A 20,679-nucleotide genomic window follows, 5' to 3' on the forward strand; every position below is an offset into this window, starting at 1 on the left:
GTGGCCAAGCGGAAACGTAAAAAACGAACGAAGTAAAAAGAATGGAATAAAATAAACCGCAGAGCATTAAAGTATTAAAGCGTTAAAAACGGCCTCGTCGACGGGGAATCGGTCCGCACGAATCGATGTCCTATTCTACGTCCTTCAGTCCATCTGGCGGGATGAGAAAAAAATAATTCGCACGTACGCGATAATACGTTTCACCGTTCGCTCTTCTATAGCTTGTTTCTATGGTTTAAAATACGTTTTGGGGGGTTGTCGACGCGTGAAATTAGCGCGCCGTCACTGGAAATGGTTGTCTAGCACCGAAATTGGTCTCCGATTTATTAATCCATCGTCGCGTCCTTTTTTTAACGGAGAGTGTTTCGTGTAAAGGTGTAAAACGCGATGGACGGCAGGGCGCGATAATTTTATCGCCGTTACAGCGATACGGCTTTATTTCCATATCGCACGAATACGATAAAATAACGAGATTCAAAAGATTCAAACACTCGAATGATTCCTACTTACGATTGCGTCAGTAACTTACTCAGGAAATAACTTATTGTTCGAGAAATATAAAATATAGGCCGCTATCAAGTTGGTAATACTGGCGTAAATTTTCTTTTGCGAGATATATCAATGCACACCTTTAATATAACCGGAAGAATATAAAATTAATCGAATGACTATGCTACGTTGCTTGGACGCAATCGATATTTCCCTCAAAGATTCAACGTATACGTAAAAATATATATTCAACTTGATCGTATGCGAAGAATGGAAATAAATAGGCACACGTGTCACGTCATAATCGAGGAGAAAAAGAATATGCGTGTAACACCAATTTGGTCTCTGAATCTACGTAAACAGGTAATCTATATCTACATCTACGGACAGGGAAGGAGAAGACGATAACCTAAAACCGGACAGACAGAAGTGCTAGGTTGCTTCACGAATCCAACTATTCTATCTTAAGTAACGCATTTATTGAACGCTGGTAAAACATTTTCGAAGATATCGGCCGCGTACAATGAACACGTCACTCGTGTCATCGGCAGAGAACGGAAAACAATAGTAGTGTAACATGCATATGTACATACGTATAAATATATGTAAGCAGAATCCGCGATAGAATCACGTTCGATATATTATTACGCGAAAAACAAAAGAAAGATAGCTCGTCTCATCCTCGTTACTTTTTATCCGAGATGTCATGTAATTCGCGTTTACATAAGTTCGGATAAGCAACCCTGTTACGCGGCGTATATGATAAAAGAGTGGAAGCAAGAAATCCAATAAAGGTAATGCGAGTTGTCAGCGTTTGACAAACGTGTACCGACGTTCCTCGGTTAAGCCGCTTGGGTAGCACAGTTTCGTACAGAAATATCGATATCCTTGACTCACCGCGATCACCTTATTGACAACGCGCACCGATCGTCACTGTCATCGGTGTTGTTGGGCGATTCGCTGGGAAAACGACGCGACGACAGGCGAGGATCGGGGAGAAACAGTCGCAAAACACCGACCGACAATGCCCCCGTCCACGCGTGATCGCCGCGACGAAATTAGCGAACGAAACACGGGATGACATTGCGCGTGAATACGCCGCGACACGGGGATCACTTTCTCTCAGAAAAAAGGCGAAGACAAGCCGACTATTAAGAGCGAGACGGCCGTAACGAGCCGAGGCGAGAGAGAGCGTCAACCTCAACGGGGAGGTTAGGCTGTCGACGGTACGTCGAGGTTAACCTTTATTTCCGTGGCTCCCGGTGATTCCCGGGAGCTGTCGGGGGAAATCGTGGCCGGGCATGAAAATTTCGCACGAAATAACTTACCCCATAAACCAGTCCACGGTATCGCGGAGATACTCGGGTAACCTATCCAGCTTGGATGATTTTCAGTTGGATCACCGCCGAGGAAAGTAGCACGAGAGTCGAGAAAACAAAATAAATTCTCTCTCTCTCTCCACTAGCACCAGCAGCAGCAGCAGCAGCAGCAGCGGCGCACGTTTCGCGATCTCGTAAAATCTAACATGGCGAAGCTCTATTGTCACCTGTTCCCGTCATGCCTCACTTGACCCCCCCTTCACCCAAAAATACCGCCGATTTATCACCGCCGCCGCGTACTTATCGTATCTGTATTTATGCCACCGCTCGTATTCTATCCGAGGTCTGCACGGATTTATGCCGATCGAGCGGAATAGTTTCGAGTGTGCACGACACCACTGGCACAACCACGAGAGAAAAGCCCACCTTAAACCGCACAGCTGATCAGCCGACGTCGAGAAACGAACTCGCTCGTACACCCCCGTTTTCGTATCCGACTGCAGAGGGTAGTACCTACCGTGCGTACCACCCGCGAGCGACTATTTCTCGACACCAGCATGGACTACGTGATAGACAGATGGTAAAACATTTACTGCTGGTAATACGTTTATCTAACGAAGCTAATAATTGCGTATTACGTTCTATTATACTGTTGAATTGTCCTTCTATTACTACTATCAGATTCTGGAAGATGTATTCTAGATCTATTTCTCATAGACATGTATAAATTACATTTATACGTTGATCGTGTGAAATTTTGCATATTTATTTATTATTGCATAATACGTAACGCGTAATTTCTTATTTTTGCATCCTTAATTGATGTAACTATTATTTGAAATTAGTCTTACAAAAATGTATAAGCATTAACATTATCGTTAATAAAGTAATTATAGATGGCAGCACTTGTCGCGTAAATTTCACATATATATATAGGCAAGTGTATATTGCGGCACAGACGAAGAGCAAGATAGACTCGATGCTTAATATATTTTCATGACAGATAGTCTATTAGTTTTACGTGCTTTTGGAAGTTGAAAAATTAAAAAATAAAATATAGTTTGAGTTAAATTTTTGGGAGATGATTAAACTCTTCTTTTTACAAGGATTTTAAGTATCTATTATAACCTACAATAGAAAATAGAGAATGCTTATGTAGATATAGCAGTCCTCTACTTAACCTACTATTGAAATACGATTTTCAAACGCGTGGAATTAGATCACTTCTCCGTATATCTGAAAATAATTTTCTATGACGATACATAAGTAACAGACAAGTTGGCATCCACAATTAATTTAAAAAATGTCTAAGAGTACTCGATTTTTAATACTTTTAACGTCGATAGAGTGATAAGAATTTTATTGTTTTAATATTTAAGGCGTTAGCGTGTATATAACATTTATAACTCTTTCTCGTTAACTACATTTTTAAGCATAAAGTAAACCGTGCCGCGATATCAAATATGGAGGAACAAAGGTTTAAAACAAGAGGTTATTACTCCGAGATCGTAACGGGTGAGTTACGTTCGTTAATTCGTTAATTAAAACATTCGACTACAATATTTTACAAAAACCGAGAGAAGCATTTTCATTGATTTAGTTAATTAATTCGAGCCGAAACAGATATTTGCCGAAACGAAAATTTGTCTATTTTTATATTATATAGAGTCAGAAAACATCTTCCATTATTTTCTGCTATAAAAATATCTGGTCTTTTAAAGTATCTGTACGTCGAAAGGAAGTAATAGTCACTTTGTAACGTATACTACACGTTGATTAAAAAAAAGCCAGTGTACGTTTAAATGTAGATACGGAAATGCATCTCGTTTATCGACATGTAATCAAATTCAAATGCAATTGAATGACGTACAGGTACATCAGAGAATCCAGTGAAGCCGGAGGTTGTACCTCTGACGATTGCGCCAAGAAGAACGAAGCTCGCTTGGCAAGTTTCTACCGAACATCACAGTGCTTGCGTTAGACAATTACTCGACCAAGAAACGCACAACTTTCTTGGCGAGGCGAGAAGATGGATAAGCTTTCCCGAAGATCGATCAATTGTAAGTAACGAGGAATAGTTCGAAAGATTGAACAGCTCTCGATAATCAATTATCGGATCGCGTTATGGTCAAGTATGATTACCCCTATTCAGTTATACGGAGTGTACCGCAAGAAACGTGGTAATGTCTGGCAGAGAGCGTGTACTTTTTTATCTCGTAATACTTAAAGCTCGCTCGTTATCTAAACAATTTCCACGAACAGTTGTTCCCTGCGGAAACGTTCCTGCCTAAAGTGCAAATGGAGCAAAACGTGGAACCCAAACGTATTCCGCGAAACGTCGAGATGGAGAGGAGACGTAGGATATATAGAAATTTGAAAATCCAAGACGCAATGGAAGCGGAAGGGATCTCGCCCAAGGATATGCTACCACCGTCTGCCATATTGGCTTTGTTATCGCGCGAAGAACTGTACGGTTTATTTAACACCGACAATTTCTTACCTTTGGAAATTTTTGACGACGAAGAATACGATTGCAGGTTTGCAAATTTGGAGAGTACTGATTTGAATCCGATTTAAAGATAAATACCAACTTCAACAGCAACAAGTACCTATCGGTTTTTACATATTATTGAACGTTTCTTGTTCCCAGAACGACGGAAGATTGGATAACGCTCGGCATTATAGGCGACAAGCGTTATCCGCTACCAGCAACAGTCTTCGTGCCCAGATTTCGAGCGAAAGATGAGCTGCTCCTTCTCGAGGACACTCAGTTAAACAATCTGTTCTGTTGGACGAACGCCGCTATTATAAGTTACGAGTATAACACGAAATTGTGGACTGTTCTCACGCTCGATGGCTTGAAACGAGAGTTCAAACTGCCAAGGATCTATATTCGATTCTACGCTGAGGATCCCCGGATCTTTGCCAAAAGGCTCGCAGCTGCCATTCAACAGAAGAGAATAGCCGAGGCTTCTATAAAGTAAATCAATACACTGGAGTGAACACCGTGCGGAGATCAAAGTGCAGATTTTCTGGAATTGAGAAATCAAATAGGACCTATTTAATGCGAGAACATTAATTTATAATACATTAATTCATGTCGAGAAATTGGATCTCTCTGTTTAAATAGTCATTTCACGTTGCCACAGCTATAGAGATATTGAGAGTTTCTGAATTTCGAATTTATGAATTTTTGAATCTCAAATGTCCTTCAAGTCTTTCGATCGCAAATGTTAATGCAGGTACAATTTTTATTTGGACTGCATGCAAATGGACGGGATGAGGATGCTGGACGAAGAACAGAAAGAAACTATCGTTCGTTTAACCACGAGCAAACCGAACAGAATACAAAACAAGATATTATTGGTAAGTAGAAAATTGTGCTAAGTTGTTATATATTTTGCCTGGTGAAACGTAACTTGCAGCGCATCACATAATGCAATTCTCTGAAATTTACTTAGCAGAGTGATCCATCCTATCCATCAGCACTCGAAGCACAGATAACAATAAACGATGAATCATCGTCCTAATCTATGAAAAATGCAATTTCTATAATGTTTGCTTTATCAGAATGTAAAAATCGTTAAACAATCTTTCAGATTTCCCCTATCTTTTCTAAAATGCTTCTCTAGTTCCCCCATATTAAAAATGATTATTATTAAATATTTTATCGCTACGTTATACATCAAATAACAGAAATAATGAAGATGATACGTATGAATTTATGAACTATTAATCAGGGAATTTATGAAGGTATTCGAGGTCTAAAAGGGAGGCCTTAATTTATGACCAAGACCGCTATAATTTAAATTAAGCCTGCAAGAATAATGATATTACCCAGCAGTATAGCACAGTGTCTAGTAATACTCGCATTAGCAACATAATTTGTCTCCTTTTTTTAATTCTATATATATTTATATCTTCCTTCATCCACAGTTAAAATATTTGGAAAAATTTGTGTATTCTAAAATTTGCAGTCTTTTTATTCGAATCTTACTGTTCTTTTATTTTCGAAGTCTCAAAGATATTAAAAACCATAATTTTTATCAATCCATCCCGTATAATTCGTAATAACAGCAATTAAAGTGCCAGCACACGACGCTTTATAGACTGTTCGTTCCGTTCTCTGAAATGAATCGCATACCTAACACCATCAGCCAAAAGTTTGCAATTTCGCTATATGAGATGGAATAGAAAATTCAACGGATGTCTACGGTTTAGTTCGTATACTTTCAGAAATATGAGGCGATTCCAAACTTTTGGCTACCGTACACCTTTCCAATATATTTCACCTCGATTTTTTCATTTATTTAGCTAATGGAGGAAATCAGCTTGGATTACCAGCGCACAATGTGTGATCTTATGTGGAGGCAGATGATAGAACGGAATCCGGAAATGTTTAAATTTATTACGTGGATACCAGAAGTCGAGCCAACGAGGTTGCCGGCAAAGGGAAAGATCGATACGGGCATGAAAAACTTTCTGGTAATATCTTTTCCTATTAAAAACGTTGCCACAAAGGCTTAAGAAACTCTTTTCAGTCTTCTGAGTTTAAATTTGCTTTATGTTACCCTTTTATTACCTTAAGACGGAGGTTTTCGATAAAGAAGTTGATGCAAGATTACAAACAAAATTACATAGTCCAGTAATGTTTCACTTAGTTGCATATAAACACAAAACTAATTTAAAAATGCAGACAACAAATTAATTTTCTTGGTTATTTAATATTCCACGTGTATCTATGTTTCTTTTACACAAGATATCGCTACTTCGAGTAATCGATTTTAATTGATTACATGAAACTTATTTCCACAGATTCTGCCTATATCTGGTTGTCATTCTCACGCCTTCGATTGTTGTGCCTCTGTTCGCAGAATTCAATTCAATAGCTTGTTTATTCGAACGAGAATGTACAAGGTGTTTTAGCGATCACGAGAGAAACGGGCAAGGGCTGGATTCTTTGTTCCGCGCCCTCGACTTATTTTTACAATTATTTATTAACGAGGATCCCAACCTCAAACTGAACTGTACTTTTTGAATTTAGAACGAAATACTTATCATATTTTCTGCCTGTTTTCAGCTGCCTACGCGAAGACTCTTTCATTCAGCGAGAGTCAATGAAACACTATTTTCGCTCGTGCATCGTGAAAAACGTGGATTTTTTAGTCCCAGATAAAATATTTGTAATTACAGCGAGGCCGTACGCGGCACAAGACTGAAGCAGCTGCTTTAGTCCATATATCATTCAAGATAAAGGCAACGTGACACACTTTTAATGAACACTGGCATTATAGATGAACGTTCTTATTGTACGCCACTGAATACGATAATTTATGAGCCATTTTTGCATCGTGGAGGCCGTCGAGACTTATTTCCGAAATTTTGTAATTTCCTTTTTTCACACAGTAATATCATGTCTACTGACGTATCCATCAAACTGACATGTTCATCGTTTACGCTCGAATGTTTTTTGAACGGTAAAATTTTATCATTTACACGGTACCTCTCTCATGTAGTTTCGCGTAATGGAATTTTTAACTTGCCTGAATTTAATTCTCAAAGAAGAACGAACGGATCTATTAGCGGAGTTGTTGAGACTTTGAAACCGTTAATGATATTAGTTTTAGTGGACCCACCTTTAGCTGTGAGTTGGTGGAAGACTAATTGCAGCTGCATTCTGTTTAAGTCTCATTTAATGGGTTCTTAGGCTTAACTGGTATCAATCGATAGTTATGAACTTCGGTCAGAGTGATTTCTGCTTCGAAAATTGAACGCGCCGATGGCCAATACTGTTTGCAATAATCCTAGGGCGCAACAATCAAGCCTCTCTTGAATATTGAATCGTCTCTTATCGTATCAAATCCTGAAAATATTCATTTTCAGAACGTGTCTCTTCGTAAAAGGAAAAGATATGATGAATAAAATTCGGAAACCCTTACTTTTCGTATAAAAACACATTTTTACAAAATTTAACTAAAAAAAAACTTATTTAAATGTAATTTCATAGAGAACGAGGAAGCACAGTCACTGGATCTCACTGTACGTTCACGAGGAAGTCTACGAAGCGATGGTTTGCATCGTGGCGGAGTGTATGAACGTGTCATCCATGAATCTGTTCGGCACCTCTCACGGGAAGCAAATAACGCTGGCAGAGTTCGAGGATTTACAGTCCCAGGCCACCATCACGGTTATTAAGTATTTGAAAGAACCTTGGTTGGAGAAGGTTACGCAGTCCGTACGAATGTGTTTGAGGGATCTTGGGAAAGGTTGGTTCAATCTCCAGCAGAAGCTCCACGGCGTGTACGACGTGATGAAATTGAAACGTTTCATGAATCTTACCACTCTTCGTATGCAGGTAGGTATTTGTATGCATCAGACAACCCCGTCGAAAAGCATTTCAGACAACTGCAAGATATTTTTAATCAATGAAATTTTTATGCGATATAACTATTGCTAAGAGAAATTAAGAGCGGCAAATGAGTCAGATTGAATTTTGCGAAACAGATTTTTCTACTGATATTAGGAATTGCAAATTAGTAATACGAATCGCTTTGAGATTCACTGTTTTCCATCATTTTCTGTGCGCTGGTGTCGTTAGAATGCGAGTGCGAACGTTGGATATCCGGTAATCGGATTATAAAGGAATTAATTCAAGAATTAATTTCAAGCTAATACTCGCTGATCCTTCGCGCTTCTAATTTCCCATTGAGATAATTTTAATAATACACCTGGAAACTCTAAAAGATCTGTTTGCTTTATTCTTATCAACAAAAATTATAATATTTCTACATACCATGTTTCCATAACGCAGCATAATCTTTCGTTATTATGATAATTTCTTTATTACCATGTGTGTTTTTAATGAAAACTGAAATCTTAAATGGTTGGAAATGAATTGTCCGCATAAAGAAATCCTATAATCGTGTAGAAATAATTGGTGACACGTGCTGTTTTAATAAGCTAATCGTATTTGATCTCACGCGATGAACAATGACCGATAAATCGAATAGACGTGCCATCTCTCGCGTCCTCCTGCTTCTGCAAATGGAATCTCTCACCTATATACTTTTTATGGCGAAAATGAAATATTTGCTCACCGAGGCACGTTTCGCGGCCACTGAAACGACCAAACTGCTTCTGACAGTGTGGATACGAAATCGAGTGTAGAGCTGGCACTGGCATGTGGATTTTTATTACACGAGGGAAATATATTGGTCAGAATCTAAACAAGATCAAAACTTTTTCTAAAGAAATACAATAATGTTATTAATTCTGTATTGTAGTATATGCTTTAATCAATACTCGTCGTCCATCGTATATTTATTCGAAATCTAGAGTACAGTGCCTGAATATTTTCGTTACTCACCGTATGCTATTTTCAAAGTGCAATTACAATATTCGACGAAAGAAAAATAACCTTAGATACAAGTACAACGCTTATTTTGTCGACTAAAAGAAAGAATTGTACATACCGCGAATTTAGAATGTATCGATGACGTAAGTGCCTGTATGCGGTTATTGGTATCTCAGACGGTTTCCAGACAGGCTGTTTATAGGACGCAAACATATTCCTCGCATATAAACTTACGATGTTCACAACCCACGCCAGTGCATCATCCGCAGAATTTTCATTCAATAATACTACGACCTTCAACCAGATTTCCATATTCCGATCCCATCAATATTCCTTGGTTGGCATTCAATTATTTCTTCCTTCGCGTTCAAATCTATTACAGTGACACAACGCAAAAAAGTTCTATCTTCTGGGGGGGAGCAAACAATTTTTAAATTACTTAACTTGTACACAAGGAGACGATTATATTCAAAGTAACAGATTTCCAAACTCAAGCACAGACACCTGTTCATAATAATAGTTACGTTAGAACGGGCCTCTCCCAGATATTTTCCTCTCAAACTATTCACGTATCGAATATTTGCTTAGGATAATTACAGTAAATAGACCAGTAACGTTAAGCTTCCGAATTGCAGTATGCGTTACGGGTCCTCGTGCAGAATTCCATCAAGCTGTACGACGACATTCTGGAAGGTCCGGCGCTTTGTGTCCTCGGTGTAGACGAAACGTTTGCTTGGGGGGACGATCTTATTGACAGTCAATTCGTGCCAGCCAGTAATCCCATCTTCCTTATCGACCTTCAAATGGACGAACAGAAGTCGTATTATACGACGAATCCCGAGGAGTTCGCCGTAAGTGCATTTCCATTGTATCGGTTTCTCCGTCCGTTGTTTTGGTTTAAATAAGATCATTGGTTCTGCAACCAAGCAAGTAGCTAGTGTCTACGTGCATTAAAATGAGATTCGTCTGTGTATACTTATTTTAACTGATATTTCATTTTTATTCACTTCCATTCGGTCGTGATTCCAATTTCCGTCCCTGGTAGAATATCGTCCCTTCGTTTAATTGCTCTTTATTCATTCGAAGAAAACCATCGTAACCCTGTACGATAATGCGCTCCTCTTGTGCCATCAAGTCAGACAAGTACATCCTTTTCTACTTCCGGAATTAAAGTTCCCCGCGAACCTCTTCTTGAGCTCCGTTGGGCTGCTGGAAAAACAGGTCTGCGAAATCAGGGATCGTTTGAGACTCGCCTACCAGAAGTCTACGATACCCTTAAGGGCGTACGCGAAAGAATACAGCCGGCATCAGGAGTTCTTCAATCTCAACGTTGAACAGTATATCAAGTGAGTTCCGGCGTTTCTAATCGGAATTTGCCGATCATTTCTCTCTGAGAAGTATACCTATCGTTATTTTGTAACTCGAAGCGTACAACGCGCGTGGCAACAAATTTACAAATAAAGAACTATTCGAGTGAGCAACTACCATAAAGATGGAAATTCTCGGCCAGGAATTCTGAAACGCAAGAAACTGGCGGCTGAATAGCTTATGCTGAATAGGTATACTTCTTCCGTGGCTGTTAAATAATGGCTGTCCGTTGGCGAGGTCAGAGGGCTCGTCCGATTCCGCCGGCGTCCCCGGAACTAAATGAAATTCCATCTGGATGCTCCCAGGGAGTTCAAGCAGGAGGATCTGAGCACCGCGGAGATAAAGGAGGAAATTGCGTTTCATATCACGATGAGAGAGAATCTGGAAGTCACCCTGCCCGATACCATTACCATCGGCCCGTTCGTCGTGAACGTACGCCCCCTCAAAGAATTCCTGGTGTCGAAACGGCACGAATGCTCCACGGGGCTCCTAGTTATGCTCACGGAGAAGCTGCGGGTCGAGGTCGACGACGTCCTGGAAGAATACACGCAAATAAGATACAGATTGAAGGAAGCGCCGCAGAGCATCGAGCATATATTCGAGATACGGGAATGGATGGAGACGATACCGCTGCGCGTGCAGGACCTTCAGGAGAGGATGGAGATGCTAAAGTTGGACTTCGACGTACTTGACGGTTTCCTTTGGAATATCACCGATGAGGATTTCCAGGCGAAGTGGGAAGCAATTGGGTCGCCCCTTCAGATCGAGAACGAGGTTAGCCTTCTCCACCTGGGAATCCGTTTTCCATTTTCATTTTTATCCCTTTAGAGCAACAAGGTACGTATTATCCTATAGAATGGCCCAAAGTTACGCAAGTTAGGATTAAACAGATTGTGGACCCCTGTAGTGTGCATAGAGATGGATTGTCATGCTAGACAAGGGTGAGCAAGTTTTCTGTACTGGATATAGATCGATATAAATCAATATGGAACTTCACATTTGAATAGCGAACAACTCGTTTCGATAAATTTACAAGACTACAGTGTCTTACTTCCTATTTTTTCGAGGATCAAACGTTCTAATCGATCAATCTGAAACGGACATAGATCGCGGAGACGAACGAACGATTCGTCGAAGAGCAGGACAAGTTCTACAAGATCCAATTACAAGACGAGGTCTTGTTGCAAGAGAAGATAGACACTTTGGTGGGGAACGTGGCGAACATAGCACTTCAGACTGACATTAACCGCATACACGAGACAGCGCTCGACGTGAAGCGTGTTTGGAAGGCCATGACGGACTGCAGGGAAACGGGCCTGTTGCTGAACGAACGGCAAAAGTTGTTCGGCATGAAAGTGGTGCCCTTCGAACATTTGCACAAGCTTATGAGAGAATTCGAGCCTTACAGAAGTCTTTGGGTCACTGCCTCGGGTAAACGTCAAAAATGGCTACGGCGATACAGATTATAAAATACTAGATTTATTTAAAAACTACATTTCTGTCTGGTTTTTCACCGTTTAAAAACCACTTGGAGTAAATTTAATCTCTTTTTTGGAATAATTGGGCGCATACAACAACGAATGTTTAACATCGTTGAGTATTATGAACTCTGCGCTTGAAGCAGTTACTTCTCTATTTATCTACGTTGATTGCAACTTTTACCGTAAAAACTTTATCGACGTGGAAATTTATTACGGGAAAGTAGAATTCTCAACTAACATGACCTTTTATAAAGTAGAGAAACGGTCAATATTAACGCTAGCTTCTTTTCGGAAAGTTTCATATTCAATTTACCGGGAAGGTCAACATTCCTCGTCATCGAATACTCCATTTTGTTCAAAAAGGTTTCTCAGTCGTTAATGCGGAGTTTTTTACAGACTGGCTGCGCTGGTACGAGGTATGGATGGATAATCCTTTAATGAACGTCGACGGCAGCCAAATTGACACTCTTGTTGCTGATATGTATCGAGTGATGACTAGAGCAGTTAGAACGTTCCAGGAATTCCCGAGTAAGTCAATGTTTGGACAGTTATTAGTTATCAAAGTTATCGTAGAACCTAGTGCAGAGACTACTCTTCGACGTTTGAATTATGGTAATTTCAATTCGAGGATATAAACGACTCGGCATGTATTATTTTTCAACCTTAATTTTAAGCGGCCAATTTTTAGATATAAAACGTTGTTTCCTGATAAATGTTATGTTTATTATTGATATATGTTTTTGAAACAGAGGTACAAGCGATAGCGGTTGCCATAAGGGATCAGATGGATGAATTTAAGCCGCACATTGGTCTGATACAAGCTCTTCGAAATCCGGGAATGAAGGATCGTCATTTTGAGCAACTAAGTGCCCAAACTGGAATACAAATGGCGCTCACGCCTGCGATAACGTTTAAATCTCTGTTAATACTTGGCATTCAGGAATTTGAAGAGTTAGTGAAGACCGTCGCCGATACAGCCGCCAAAGAATACGCTACAGAAAGGACGTTGAACAAAATGATCGAAGAATGGGAGCCGATTGCGATGGAACTACTTCCATACAAGACCACTGGTGAGTACACTTTTCTTTTATACTTTTATCGTTTCAATGAAAGTAAAAACTAGTTCGTAATTGGTTTTATACTTTTGAAAAATGGAATAAAGCATTAGCTGCTATAGAAAGTAATAACAGATTTCTAAATACAATTAAAAACAGTTGAAAATATATTTACTTGTGTCTAAAAATGATGACTGCGGAAATCGAGTCTCGTTCATAAAACCAGATTTTCACCAGCGAAAATAACTGCTTCGCATGCAGGAACGTATATAATAAAAGTTGCGGAAGAAACGATGATGCTGCTGGAGAATCACATTCTGAACGTGCAACAGCTCGCGTTCAGCCCGTTGAAGACCGCCTTCGAGGACGAGATCAATGAATGGGAGGAGAAACTGAAATTGACGCAAGAAGTGCTGCACTTGTGGATCGAGGTGCAAAGGTGCATACGAATCGTTCAGCACCAAAATTTCAATTGTTTTACGATCAGCATCCAAATTGCAGGGACTGGATGTACTTAGAGCCAATATTTACATCGGAGGATATTACCGTTCAACTGCCGGTGGAGAGCAGAAAGTACAACGCCATGGAACGAAACTGGAGGCGTATTATGAAAAACGCTCGTGAAAATCCTTATGTAAATGTCACTTTTACATATTTCATTACAATATTCTCTCTCTTATTTCTTCGATACTCTAAATACCCATATCCATAGAAATCTAAGAGAAAACTAACTTAACAACAGATAATGAGAATATGCCCCGATCGAAACCTCCTGGAGAGCCTGCAGGAGTGCCAGAGTCTACTCGAGGTGGTGCAAAAGGGTCTCGCCAACTACTTAGAAGTGAAACGAAAGATCTTCCCTCGATTCTACTTTCTCAGCGACGAGGAGCTCCTCGAGATACTGGCCCAGGCGAAAAACGTGCACGCGGTGCAACCGCACCTCCGCAAGTGCTTCGAGAACGTCCAGTCGGTGAGGTTCGAGGAGGATCTGCTGATAACCAAGATGTACTCGGCGGAGGGGGAGGAAGTGATGCTTCATCCGTCGATGTATCCGGAAAGAAGTGTGGAGTACTGGTTGGGCGATTTGGAGAGGGTGATGAGGAACACCATTAGGGAGATTATTCACGAGGCTCTGCAGGTCGTCGAAACGATCCCGAGGAAGGTGTGGGTGTACATGTGGCCGGGCCAGGTGACCCTCTGCTGCGGTCAAACCTACTGGACCGCACAAGTGGAAAATGGGATACGAACCAACAATCTTCACGGTTACTATCGCGAACTGCTGGGACACGTAAGCGCTCGTACCTTTTTCTACTTTGTTTGACGCGTGGGAAGCGTTGACTGATGGGGATGCGAGACGTACATTGTAAGAACGTGCAAATATAGTGTTCTAATCGGTTTATTACTGTATCTCTGCGTTATTCAACGCTAGAAAAAAGTCTAAATGATCGTAACGGAAGAAGCATGTCTCCTCTCAAAAAGTGGAGGAGACTCTTACTTTTCAGCCCTTGATTTTAGTTTCTCTCCATTGTGCGCGATACACGGAAATCCGTACGTGATAATCAAAATAGTTAACGGAACGTAACTTTTTAATAAAAATGAGTTAAGAGAATTCCATTTAATTCAGCCAGTCGTAGAATATAAATTAACTCGCGTTTCGATTTAGCACTTGAAGGGTATTGTACACGTGTCAGCAAAAGTTTCCCATGCAACTCCGATTCAAATCCACAGATGTAGCTTTTTATACGTATGAACGTTTCATTAAACTATGTCAAGCATTTAGCAGAACGGTATCGCGCGATTTTTCGATCGTTTGCAATAACGTTAATAAAAACTAGACGGCTTTTCTCGTTCTCCTCCCTCTCTCTATGCCTCTCTCGTAACATTTCATACGATTATTAGATAACAGAGTGGACGAAACTTTCTTTATTGACGTTTCATTAATTTCTGTTTCTTCGAATACCTCAGCCGCGTAATTGTGTTATAACCTGCGAAATATCTCCGAGGAAATAACTAAAATTCCAGCCTTACAGAGATAAGTTTTCCGCACTTCTAACTTCCTGATTACTAAATCCGTAAAGGGTATCGTAATTCCTCGCCCTTTTATGCTCTTCCTATTTCTCGACCGTAGTAATACCTTTGCGTACTCTATATGAATACTAAAAGATATTGTAGTATCGAATCACGTTTACTGTAGCACAATATAAAAGTTAGATACTTTGAGCTTCCTCGTGTCAGTCCTCTTGTCAGAACCAGTATGATTCCATTCTATATTCTACACAGGTATATTAAAACTTCAACCATATTATTTCTGATATATGGGAATCCTTTGCATGCTAAACTCTCGAATACATTTTTAATTAAATTTCGCACTATATTCTATAAAAGTCTCGTAGATACAGGTCTTTCACCATTCACGTTGATTAAACTTTTTCTTACTTTCCTCAGCCAGTTGTATAAGTCGTGAGAATTTGAGAACAAATGCGAATTAAGGACGTTCGACGCGTAATAGAATAGCTCACTTGTCAAGCGAGAAATTTATGCGACGCAGTTGGACGATCTGCGGGAGCTGGTACGCGGGCCGCAAACGGAAATCCAGAGGCTGATGCTGGAGGCGGTGATCACAATAGAAGTGCATGCACGTGACGTTCTGCAGAAGCTGGTGCACGGCAGGGTGTCGAGCGTGAACGATTTCGACTGGATCTCCCAGCTACGGTATTATTGGGTAGACGACAGCGGGATGAAAGTGCGCGCTGTGAACGCGGAATTCTCGTACGGGTACGTTACTTCAAGACTTCCCTCTTCGCGTTAAATTTCTCCTTTTTCACATCGGTGGACGCAAAAAATTACACTTACCAACTTTTTCGTTCTTACCTTGGGAATATTCTTGGAATTCACGCTTTTCTACTTTCTTCGTTCCTTCTTTTCTAACGTACAGACTTTCAAGTATATATAAATTCCGCGTGTTACATTGTAGTGGTCCTCCAACCATGCATATATGCAATACCCATTATCTATTGACTCTAATTTATTGTTCCCATATTGATCGAAGATACGAATATCTGGGGAACACCGGAAGGCTGGTCATCACTCCACTGACCGATCGATGCTATCTGACTCTGACCGGCGCTCTGCATTTGAAATTTGGCGGCGCACCTGCTGGTCCAGCTGGAACCGGTAAAACGGAGACCACCAAGGACCTGGCCAAAGCATTCGCTATACAATGCGTCGTGTTCAATTGCTCGGATCAATTGGACTTTATGTCGATGGGAAAATTCTTTAAGGGCCTCGCCAGGTAACTTGCTTTCTCTTTTACAGAAACGCTAATTGTATCTCGTGTTTAACGTCCTAGTCTTTCAAATCCCAGCGCAGGTGCTTGGGCGTGTTTCGACGAATTCAACAGAATAGACATCGAGGTACTGTCGGTAATTGCCCAGCAGATCATGACGATCCAACAGGCGCAACAAATGCGCGTTGACACGTAAGAACGATCGATAATTAGATAGAATCTACCCTTAGGTTGAACGTTGTCTTCAAAGTACTCAGAACGGTCTCGCGAAATGCGATGAATTTGAGTGCAACAGTTCGAACGGCAAAAGTATTTGGAAACTTTGATTTAAAACTCTTCAATTTCGTTACTTCCATCTTTTCTTGGTCGCAATTTAAAGCTTTTATTGTTGTTAAAAGTTGGGAATTAAAATTCTGCCATTAAAAGTTTCAATAGTAGTAAGAATGTTCTGACATTTTCAAATTTTAGCTTTTCGCCATTTTAATGGTTAAAAATTTCTTAAATTTTTACGATTTTCGTTTCAACGTTGCGCCACTTTTGTCCTTTTAAAGTTCATTACTAAAATTTTTAAGTTCACAAGGAATGTAATAATCTTTTCAAAAATATCCAATTAAACATTATTCCCGGAACTTGCTGAAAATTTTTACTGTAATTTTCACGTTTGAAACAATGATGCATGATGGGAATATTTCTCAGATTCGTGTTTGAAGGGGATGAGATTGTGTTGAAGCCATCTTGTGCAGTGTTCATTACCATGAATCCTGGTTACGCGGGTCGAACAGAATTACCGGACAATTTAAAGGCTTTGTTCCGTCCCGTGGCTATGATGGTGCCGGATTATTCTCTAATCGCGGAAATTTCATTATTTTCGTACGGTTTCTCTGACGCGAAAACGTTGGCTGGAAAAATTACGACTACGTTTAAACTGAGCTCGGAACAATTAAGTACGCAGGTAAAATATTCCGACTTTAAATTATTCGAACAGTACAAAATTCGATTATAAACGTGATTTGGTAGTAAACTATTCCCTTCTTTCTCGTTTTTATAAATCAGGATCACTATGACTTTGGAATGCGAGCAGTGAAAACGGTGATCGCGGTAGCGGGAAATTTAAAAAGGGAACAGAAAGATTTGAACGAGCAGCAGATCTGTCTACGCGCTTTGAGAGACGTGAACGTTCCTAAATTCTTGAAAGACGACTTGACGCTGTTCAATGGTGAGTAAATTATATTTCGAGAAATTTCATTCTGTAGACAACAATTCTTTCGTCACGTAACGTTTCTTTCGTCAATTCTAAATATTCGTAGCGTAATATGTGCTCGCAACGATCAACGCTGCTCTAACCTAGCTATCGCATCTTTGATCGTTGCGCGTATGATAGTATGGTTGCCTCTATAACTTCGAAACCCGACTATCGCGCAATTCCTCGATGTAATCAATCCTCTCGCTAACAATTACCAGCGAAAAGTTAACACAATTTAAGTTAAAGTATTTGCACTTTCTACCGAATTGTTCATTTTGAGGTTATAGAAGCCCGAAACTATCGTACCGTTACATTATATTCGACATGGATGATTCATTGCGATACTCATTATTTAACTGCGACACGATTTAGGTATCGTATCTGATTTATTCCCACGTTTGGAGGAGAAGAAAGTGGATTATGGAATTTTGGAAGCGGAAATTCGTGTAGCGATCGTAAAGTTGAACCTGGAAGAAATCGATGGTACGTTCTCTGTTAGAAAGTAAAATTGACACGGAAATGCTTTCGAAATACTAAAATTAGAACATATATATATATAACATGGAACATATTTAATTTAACTGGTAAATAAATCGCGCTGCAAGAGATCATCCTTTCTCAAAGCGAGTAAAACACCGCAAAACGGTTTCAAACGCGGACACGGTTGTTTCGCCTGGCACGTGACAACTCTGTTACATTGTAAAATAAATTACACGAGTTTGTTCCCTGGGGAAAATACCGACTGCGACCGTTTTGTAGTAGCGAACAGAAAATGATTCATCGTTTAACTGAAATGTATTGGACGCGTTGCAACACCGTTTTTATCGAACAATTGATGCTAAATTGAATATCTCTAGAGTAACTTTCGTACCTTTTCTATAGTGCCACGATGCACAGTCTGCCCTAAAATTGTAAGATTAGAAGGAAACAAATTCATTAACCCGATGCGAATGCGTTAATGGCGATACGATGCATGAATGCAATCGATTATTATTAGAATACTTTTTTCTTACAATAGTTTTCGTGAAACATAATTTTAAGTGAGAAAGCACGAAAGCTTTCTATAATAAAGGGAGTTCGGTGGGTGTCAAGCGTGACGTAAAACCTGGTAGTAAATAATGCAATCGTGCAGACAGATCGTTCTGATTTCCATTTCGCACAATAGCTTTATACTCTCGAGAAAATCCTGCTCGAGTGGATAATTTAATAATCTGCGAGATGACGAGCCATTAAATTTCACACTTTTGATTGCAGAGTTCGTGAAGAAAGTTATTCAATTGTATGAAACGACGGTGGTGCGACACGGATTGATGCTCGTCGGTCCAACTGGCTCGGGGAAGACGAAGGTGAGTGTTTTCTTGGAATAAGAAGGACTGTTTAAATTATTTCCGTTGCTAGGATTATTGAACACGAACTGCGTAATTGAAAATGCTTATCTGTTAGGGTTCTATCATTCGGTTCAGCAACTTGCTATGCTAACAATATTCTTTGCGCTTCTAAAGGTCATCATGTTATTTATTAATCTTCTGATTCAACTGAACCTTTGAAGAACTTTTTAATCGCGAGTCAATCAAGTGATTTTAAAGTAAATTTTACCTCTGTTTAAATACCTAGTTTCGAAAACGCTAAAAAGAGAGATAGAGTATTCAAGTTTAAAGTGAGGAAAGAAGGGATGACCGATAAATCTGGTTAAAATGTTACCATATAAATCATATTTAGTTCTAAGAATTTATTATATCGCTTTGTTAAACTCTCTTTAATGATGAAATTAAGAGCAACAATAAGCATCCCATAATTCACTTTTAATACCCGTTGAATGGCCTTTTAATTAAGCAGCCTTCTAATTAAGATTTCTTTCCAAGCTTAATAAACTATTTAGTTTCTGAATCTTCTCAAGTAAACTTGCAAACAGCATTTTGTTATACAATCGTGAAACTTTAAACTTCGAAAAGTTGCGTAAAATTTAATACCCTTATTAACGAGTAATTTTCATTCGCATTACGTAAATCGCTGGCAGAAAACAATGTAGTATCATGTAACAGTATCTCGTCACACTTTTTGCGGTTTCGTCCCGTTGCGAAATTTCATTACACTCTAATTAAACCTTATAAGTCTTTCTATAAACGTTGGTAATATCCACGCTGGTACAAGACAGCTGAGTAGTAAGAGAATACAATTTTTTCGTCTGTGGCTTCATTTTCACAAATATTGATCGGTTGGTTGGTCGATCCGATAGGTTGTTCTTCTAAATTGAAATAGAAGTAGTCGAAAGTATGAAGTGCTTTTCCATGGGAATTTCGGATGCTAATGATTAAACATTGTGTACGAATTTATTTGTTATATTTGCATGCAATCAACGTACGCTCAACAGCAAGTCAGGAGTTTTGTATAAACTGTACCGAACATTTACTTACACTCCTCGACGAGAATATTTCCTCTGTGTCATTATTTCCTCAGTAAACTTGGAAAGTGTATTTAACATCATCCGAATAGGTAGAGGTACTAATAAAAATGTCCAAAGGCGTCCGGTTTTTATCTTCTGAGCATCTAGTTAATATATATATATTGAGATTACCATGAAGTTTATATAAAATTCTTTATGGAATATCGATACTTCCATTCTCAAATATCTTAGGTCATCATTTTCTTTTCTTATTTGCCACGCAGCATTTTATCAAAGGTCAGGCTTTCTCTCTCTCTCTCTCTCTCTCTCTCTCTCTCTCTCTCTCTTTCTCTCTCTCAACCATAGTATACGGTAGCACGAAACTAAAAAGCAGTGTCACAAAAAAAACCTGCAACGGTGGAAAGAATCTTGTAACCGTAAACTTTTTTTATTTTCCTAGCACACAGATGCATAGATTTTACGATTCGAAAAACCAACTAGAAATCACGGACTCGAGGCAAGGAATTTTTTTACAGGAAGCTACAGTAACACGAAAAACGTAACGATATACAATATCACAAAAATTTGATTAAAAATAGTTGGAAGTTTCCCTGGGAGCATATCGAGGCTGATTGTTGCCATCTAACTGGGAGGGATATAAACAGGGGTTGGAAAGCAGGCTGTTCGTGTACGATTGTTCA

General features: G+C 39.5%; 2 protein-coding genes across 2 annotated transcripts in view; one reads left to right on the forward strand and one right to left on the reverse strand.

Moving 5' to 3' along the window:
• Mob2 (MOB kinase activator 2) overlaps nucleotides 1-2,277 on the reverse strand; it is a 146,987-nt gene extending 144,710 nt beyond the window's left edge. The window contains exon 1 of the mRNA XM_076892588.1: nucleotides 1,818-2,277. Within this exon, the coding sequence (XP_076748703.1) occupies nucleotides 1,818-1,822 (5 nt within the window). The 5' untranslated portion in view covers nucleotides 1,823-2,277. The remainder of the gene's footprint in view (nucleotides 1-1,817) is intronic.
• Nucleotides 2,278-3,271: 994 nt separating this feature from the next.
• On the forward strand, nucleotides 3,272-19,142 carry LOC143433506 (dynein axonemal heavy chain 1). The gene is made up of 23 exons (XM_076910846.1): nucleotides 3,272-3,323; nucleotides 3,681-3,868; nucleotides 4,071-4,345; nucleotides 4,459-4,788; nucleotides 5,051-5,174; nucleotides 7,816-8,163; nucleotides 9,798-10,013; nucleotides 10,249-10,508; nucleotides 10,836-11,304; nucleotides 11,637-11,961; nucleotides 12,408-12,623; nucleotides 12,761-13,081; nucleotides 13,328-13,505; nucleotides 13,568-13,700; nucleotides 13,809-14,354; nucleotides 15,615-15,841; nucleotides 16,116-16,358; nucleotides 16,431-16,544; nucleotides 17,049-17,304; nucleotides 17,406-17,568; nucleotides 17,968-18,078; nucleotides 18,850-18,941; nucleotides 19,059-19,142. The coding sequence occupies exons 1-23, from the start codon at nucleotides 3,272-3,274 to the stop codon at nucleotides 19,140-19,142; spliced, it is 5,271 nt and encodes a 1,756-aa protein (XP_076766961.1).
• The last annotated feature ends 1,537 nt before the right edge of the window (nucleotides 19,143-20,679 follow it).

This window comes from Xylocopa sonorina, chromosome 3 (genome assembly GCF_050948175.1).
Source record: "Xylocopa sonorina isolate GNS202 chromosome 3, iyXylSono1_principal, whole genome shotgun sequence".
Taxonomy (NCBI): domain Eukaryota; kingdom Metazoa; phylum Arthropoda; class Insecta; order Hymenoptera; family Apidae; genus Xylocopa; species Xylocopa sonorina.

Excerpts from the sequence above, each read along its gene's own strand:
- LOC143433506 (XM_076910846.1), top strand. The coding sequence starts at position 3,272 with ATGGAGGAACAAAGGTTTAAAACAAGAGGTTATTACTCCGAGATCGTA. Across the intron at positions 13,701-13,808 it reads ACGCTCGTGAAAATCCTTAT|ATAATGAGAATATGCCCCGA; the intron begins GTAAATGTCACT and ends ACTTAACAACAG. Across the intron at positions 14,355-15,614 it reads ATCGCGAACTGCTGGGACAC|TTGGACGATCTGCGGGAGCT; the intron begins GTAAGCGCTCGT and ends TATGCGACGCAG.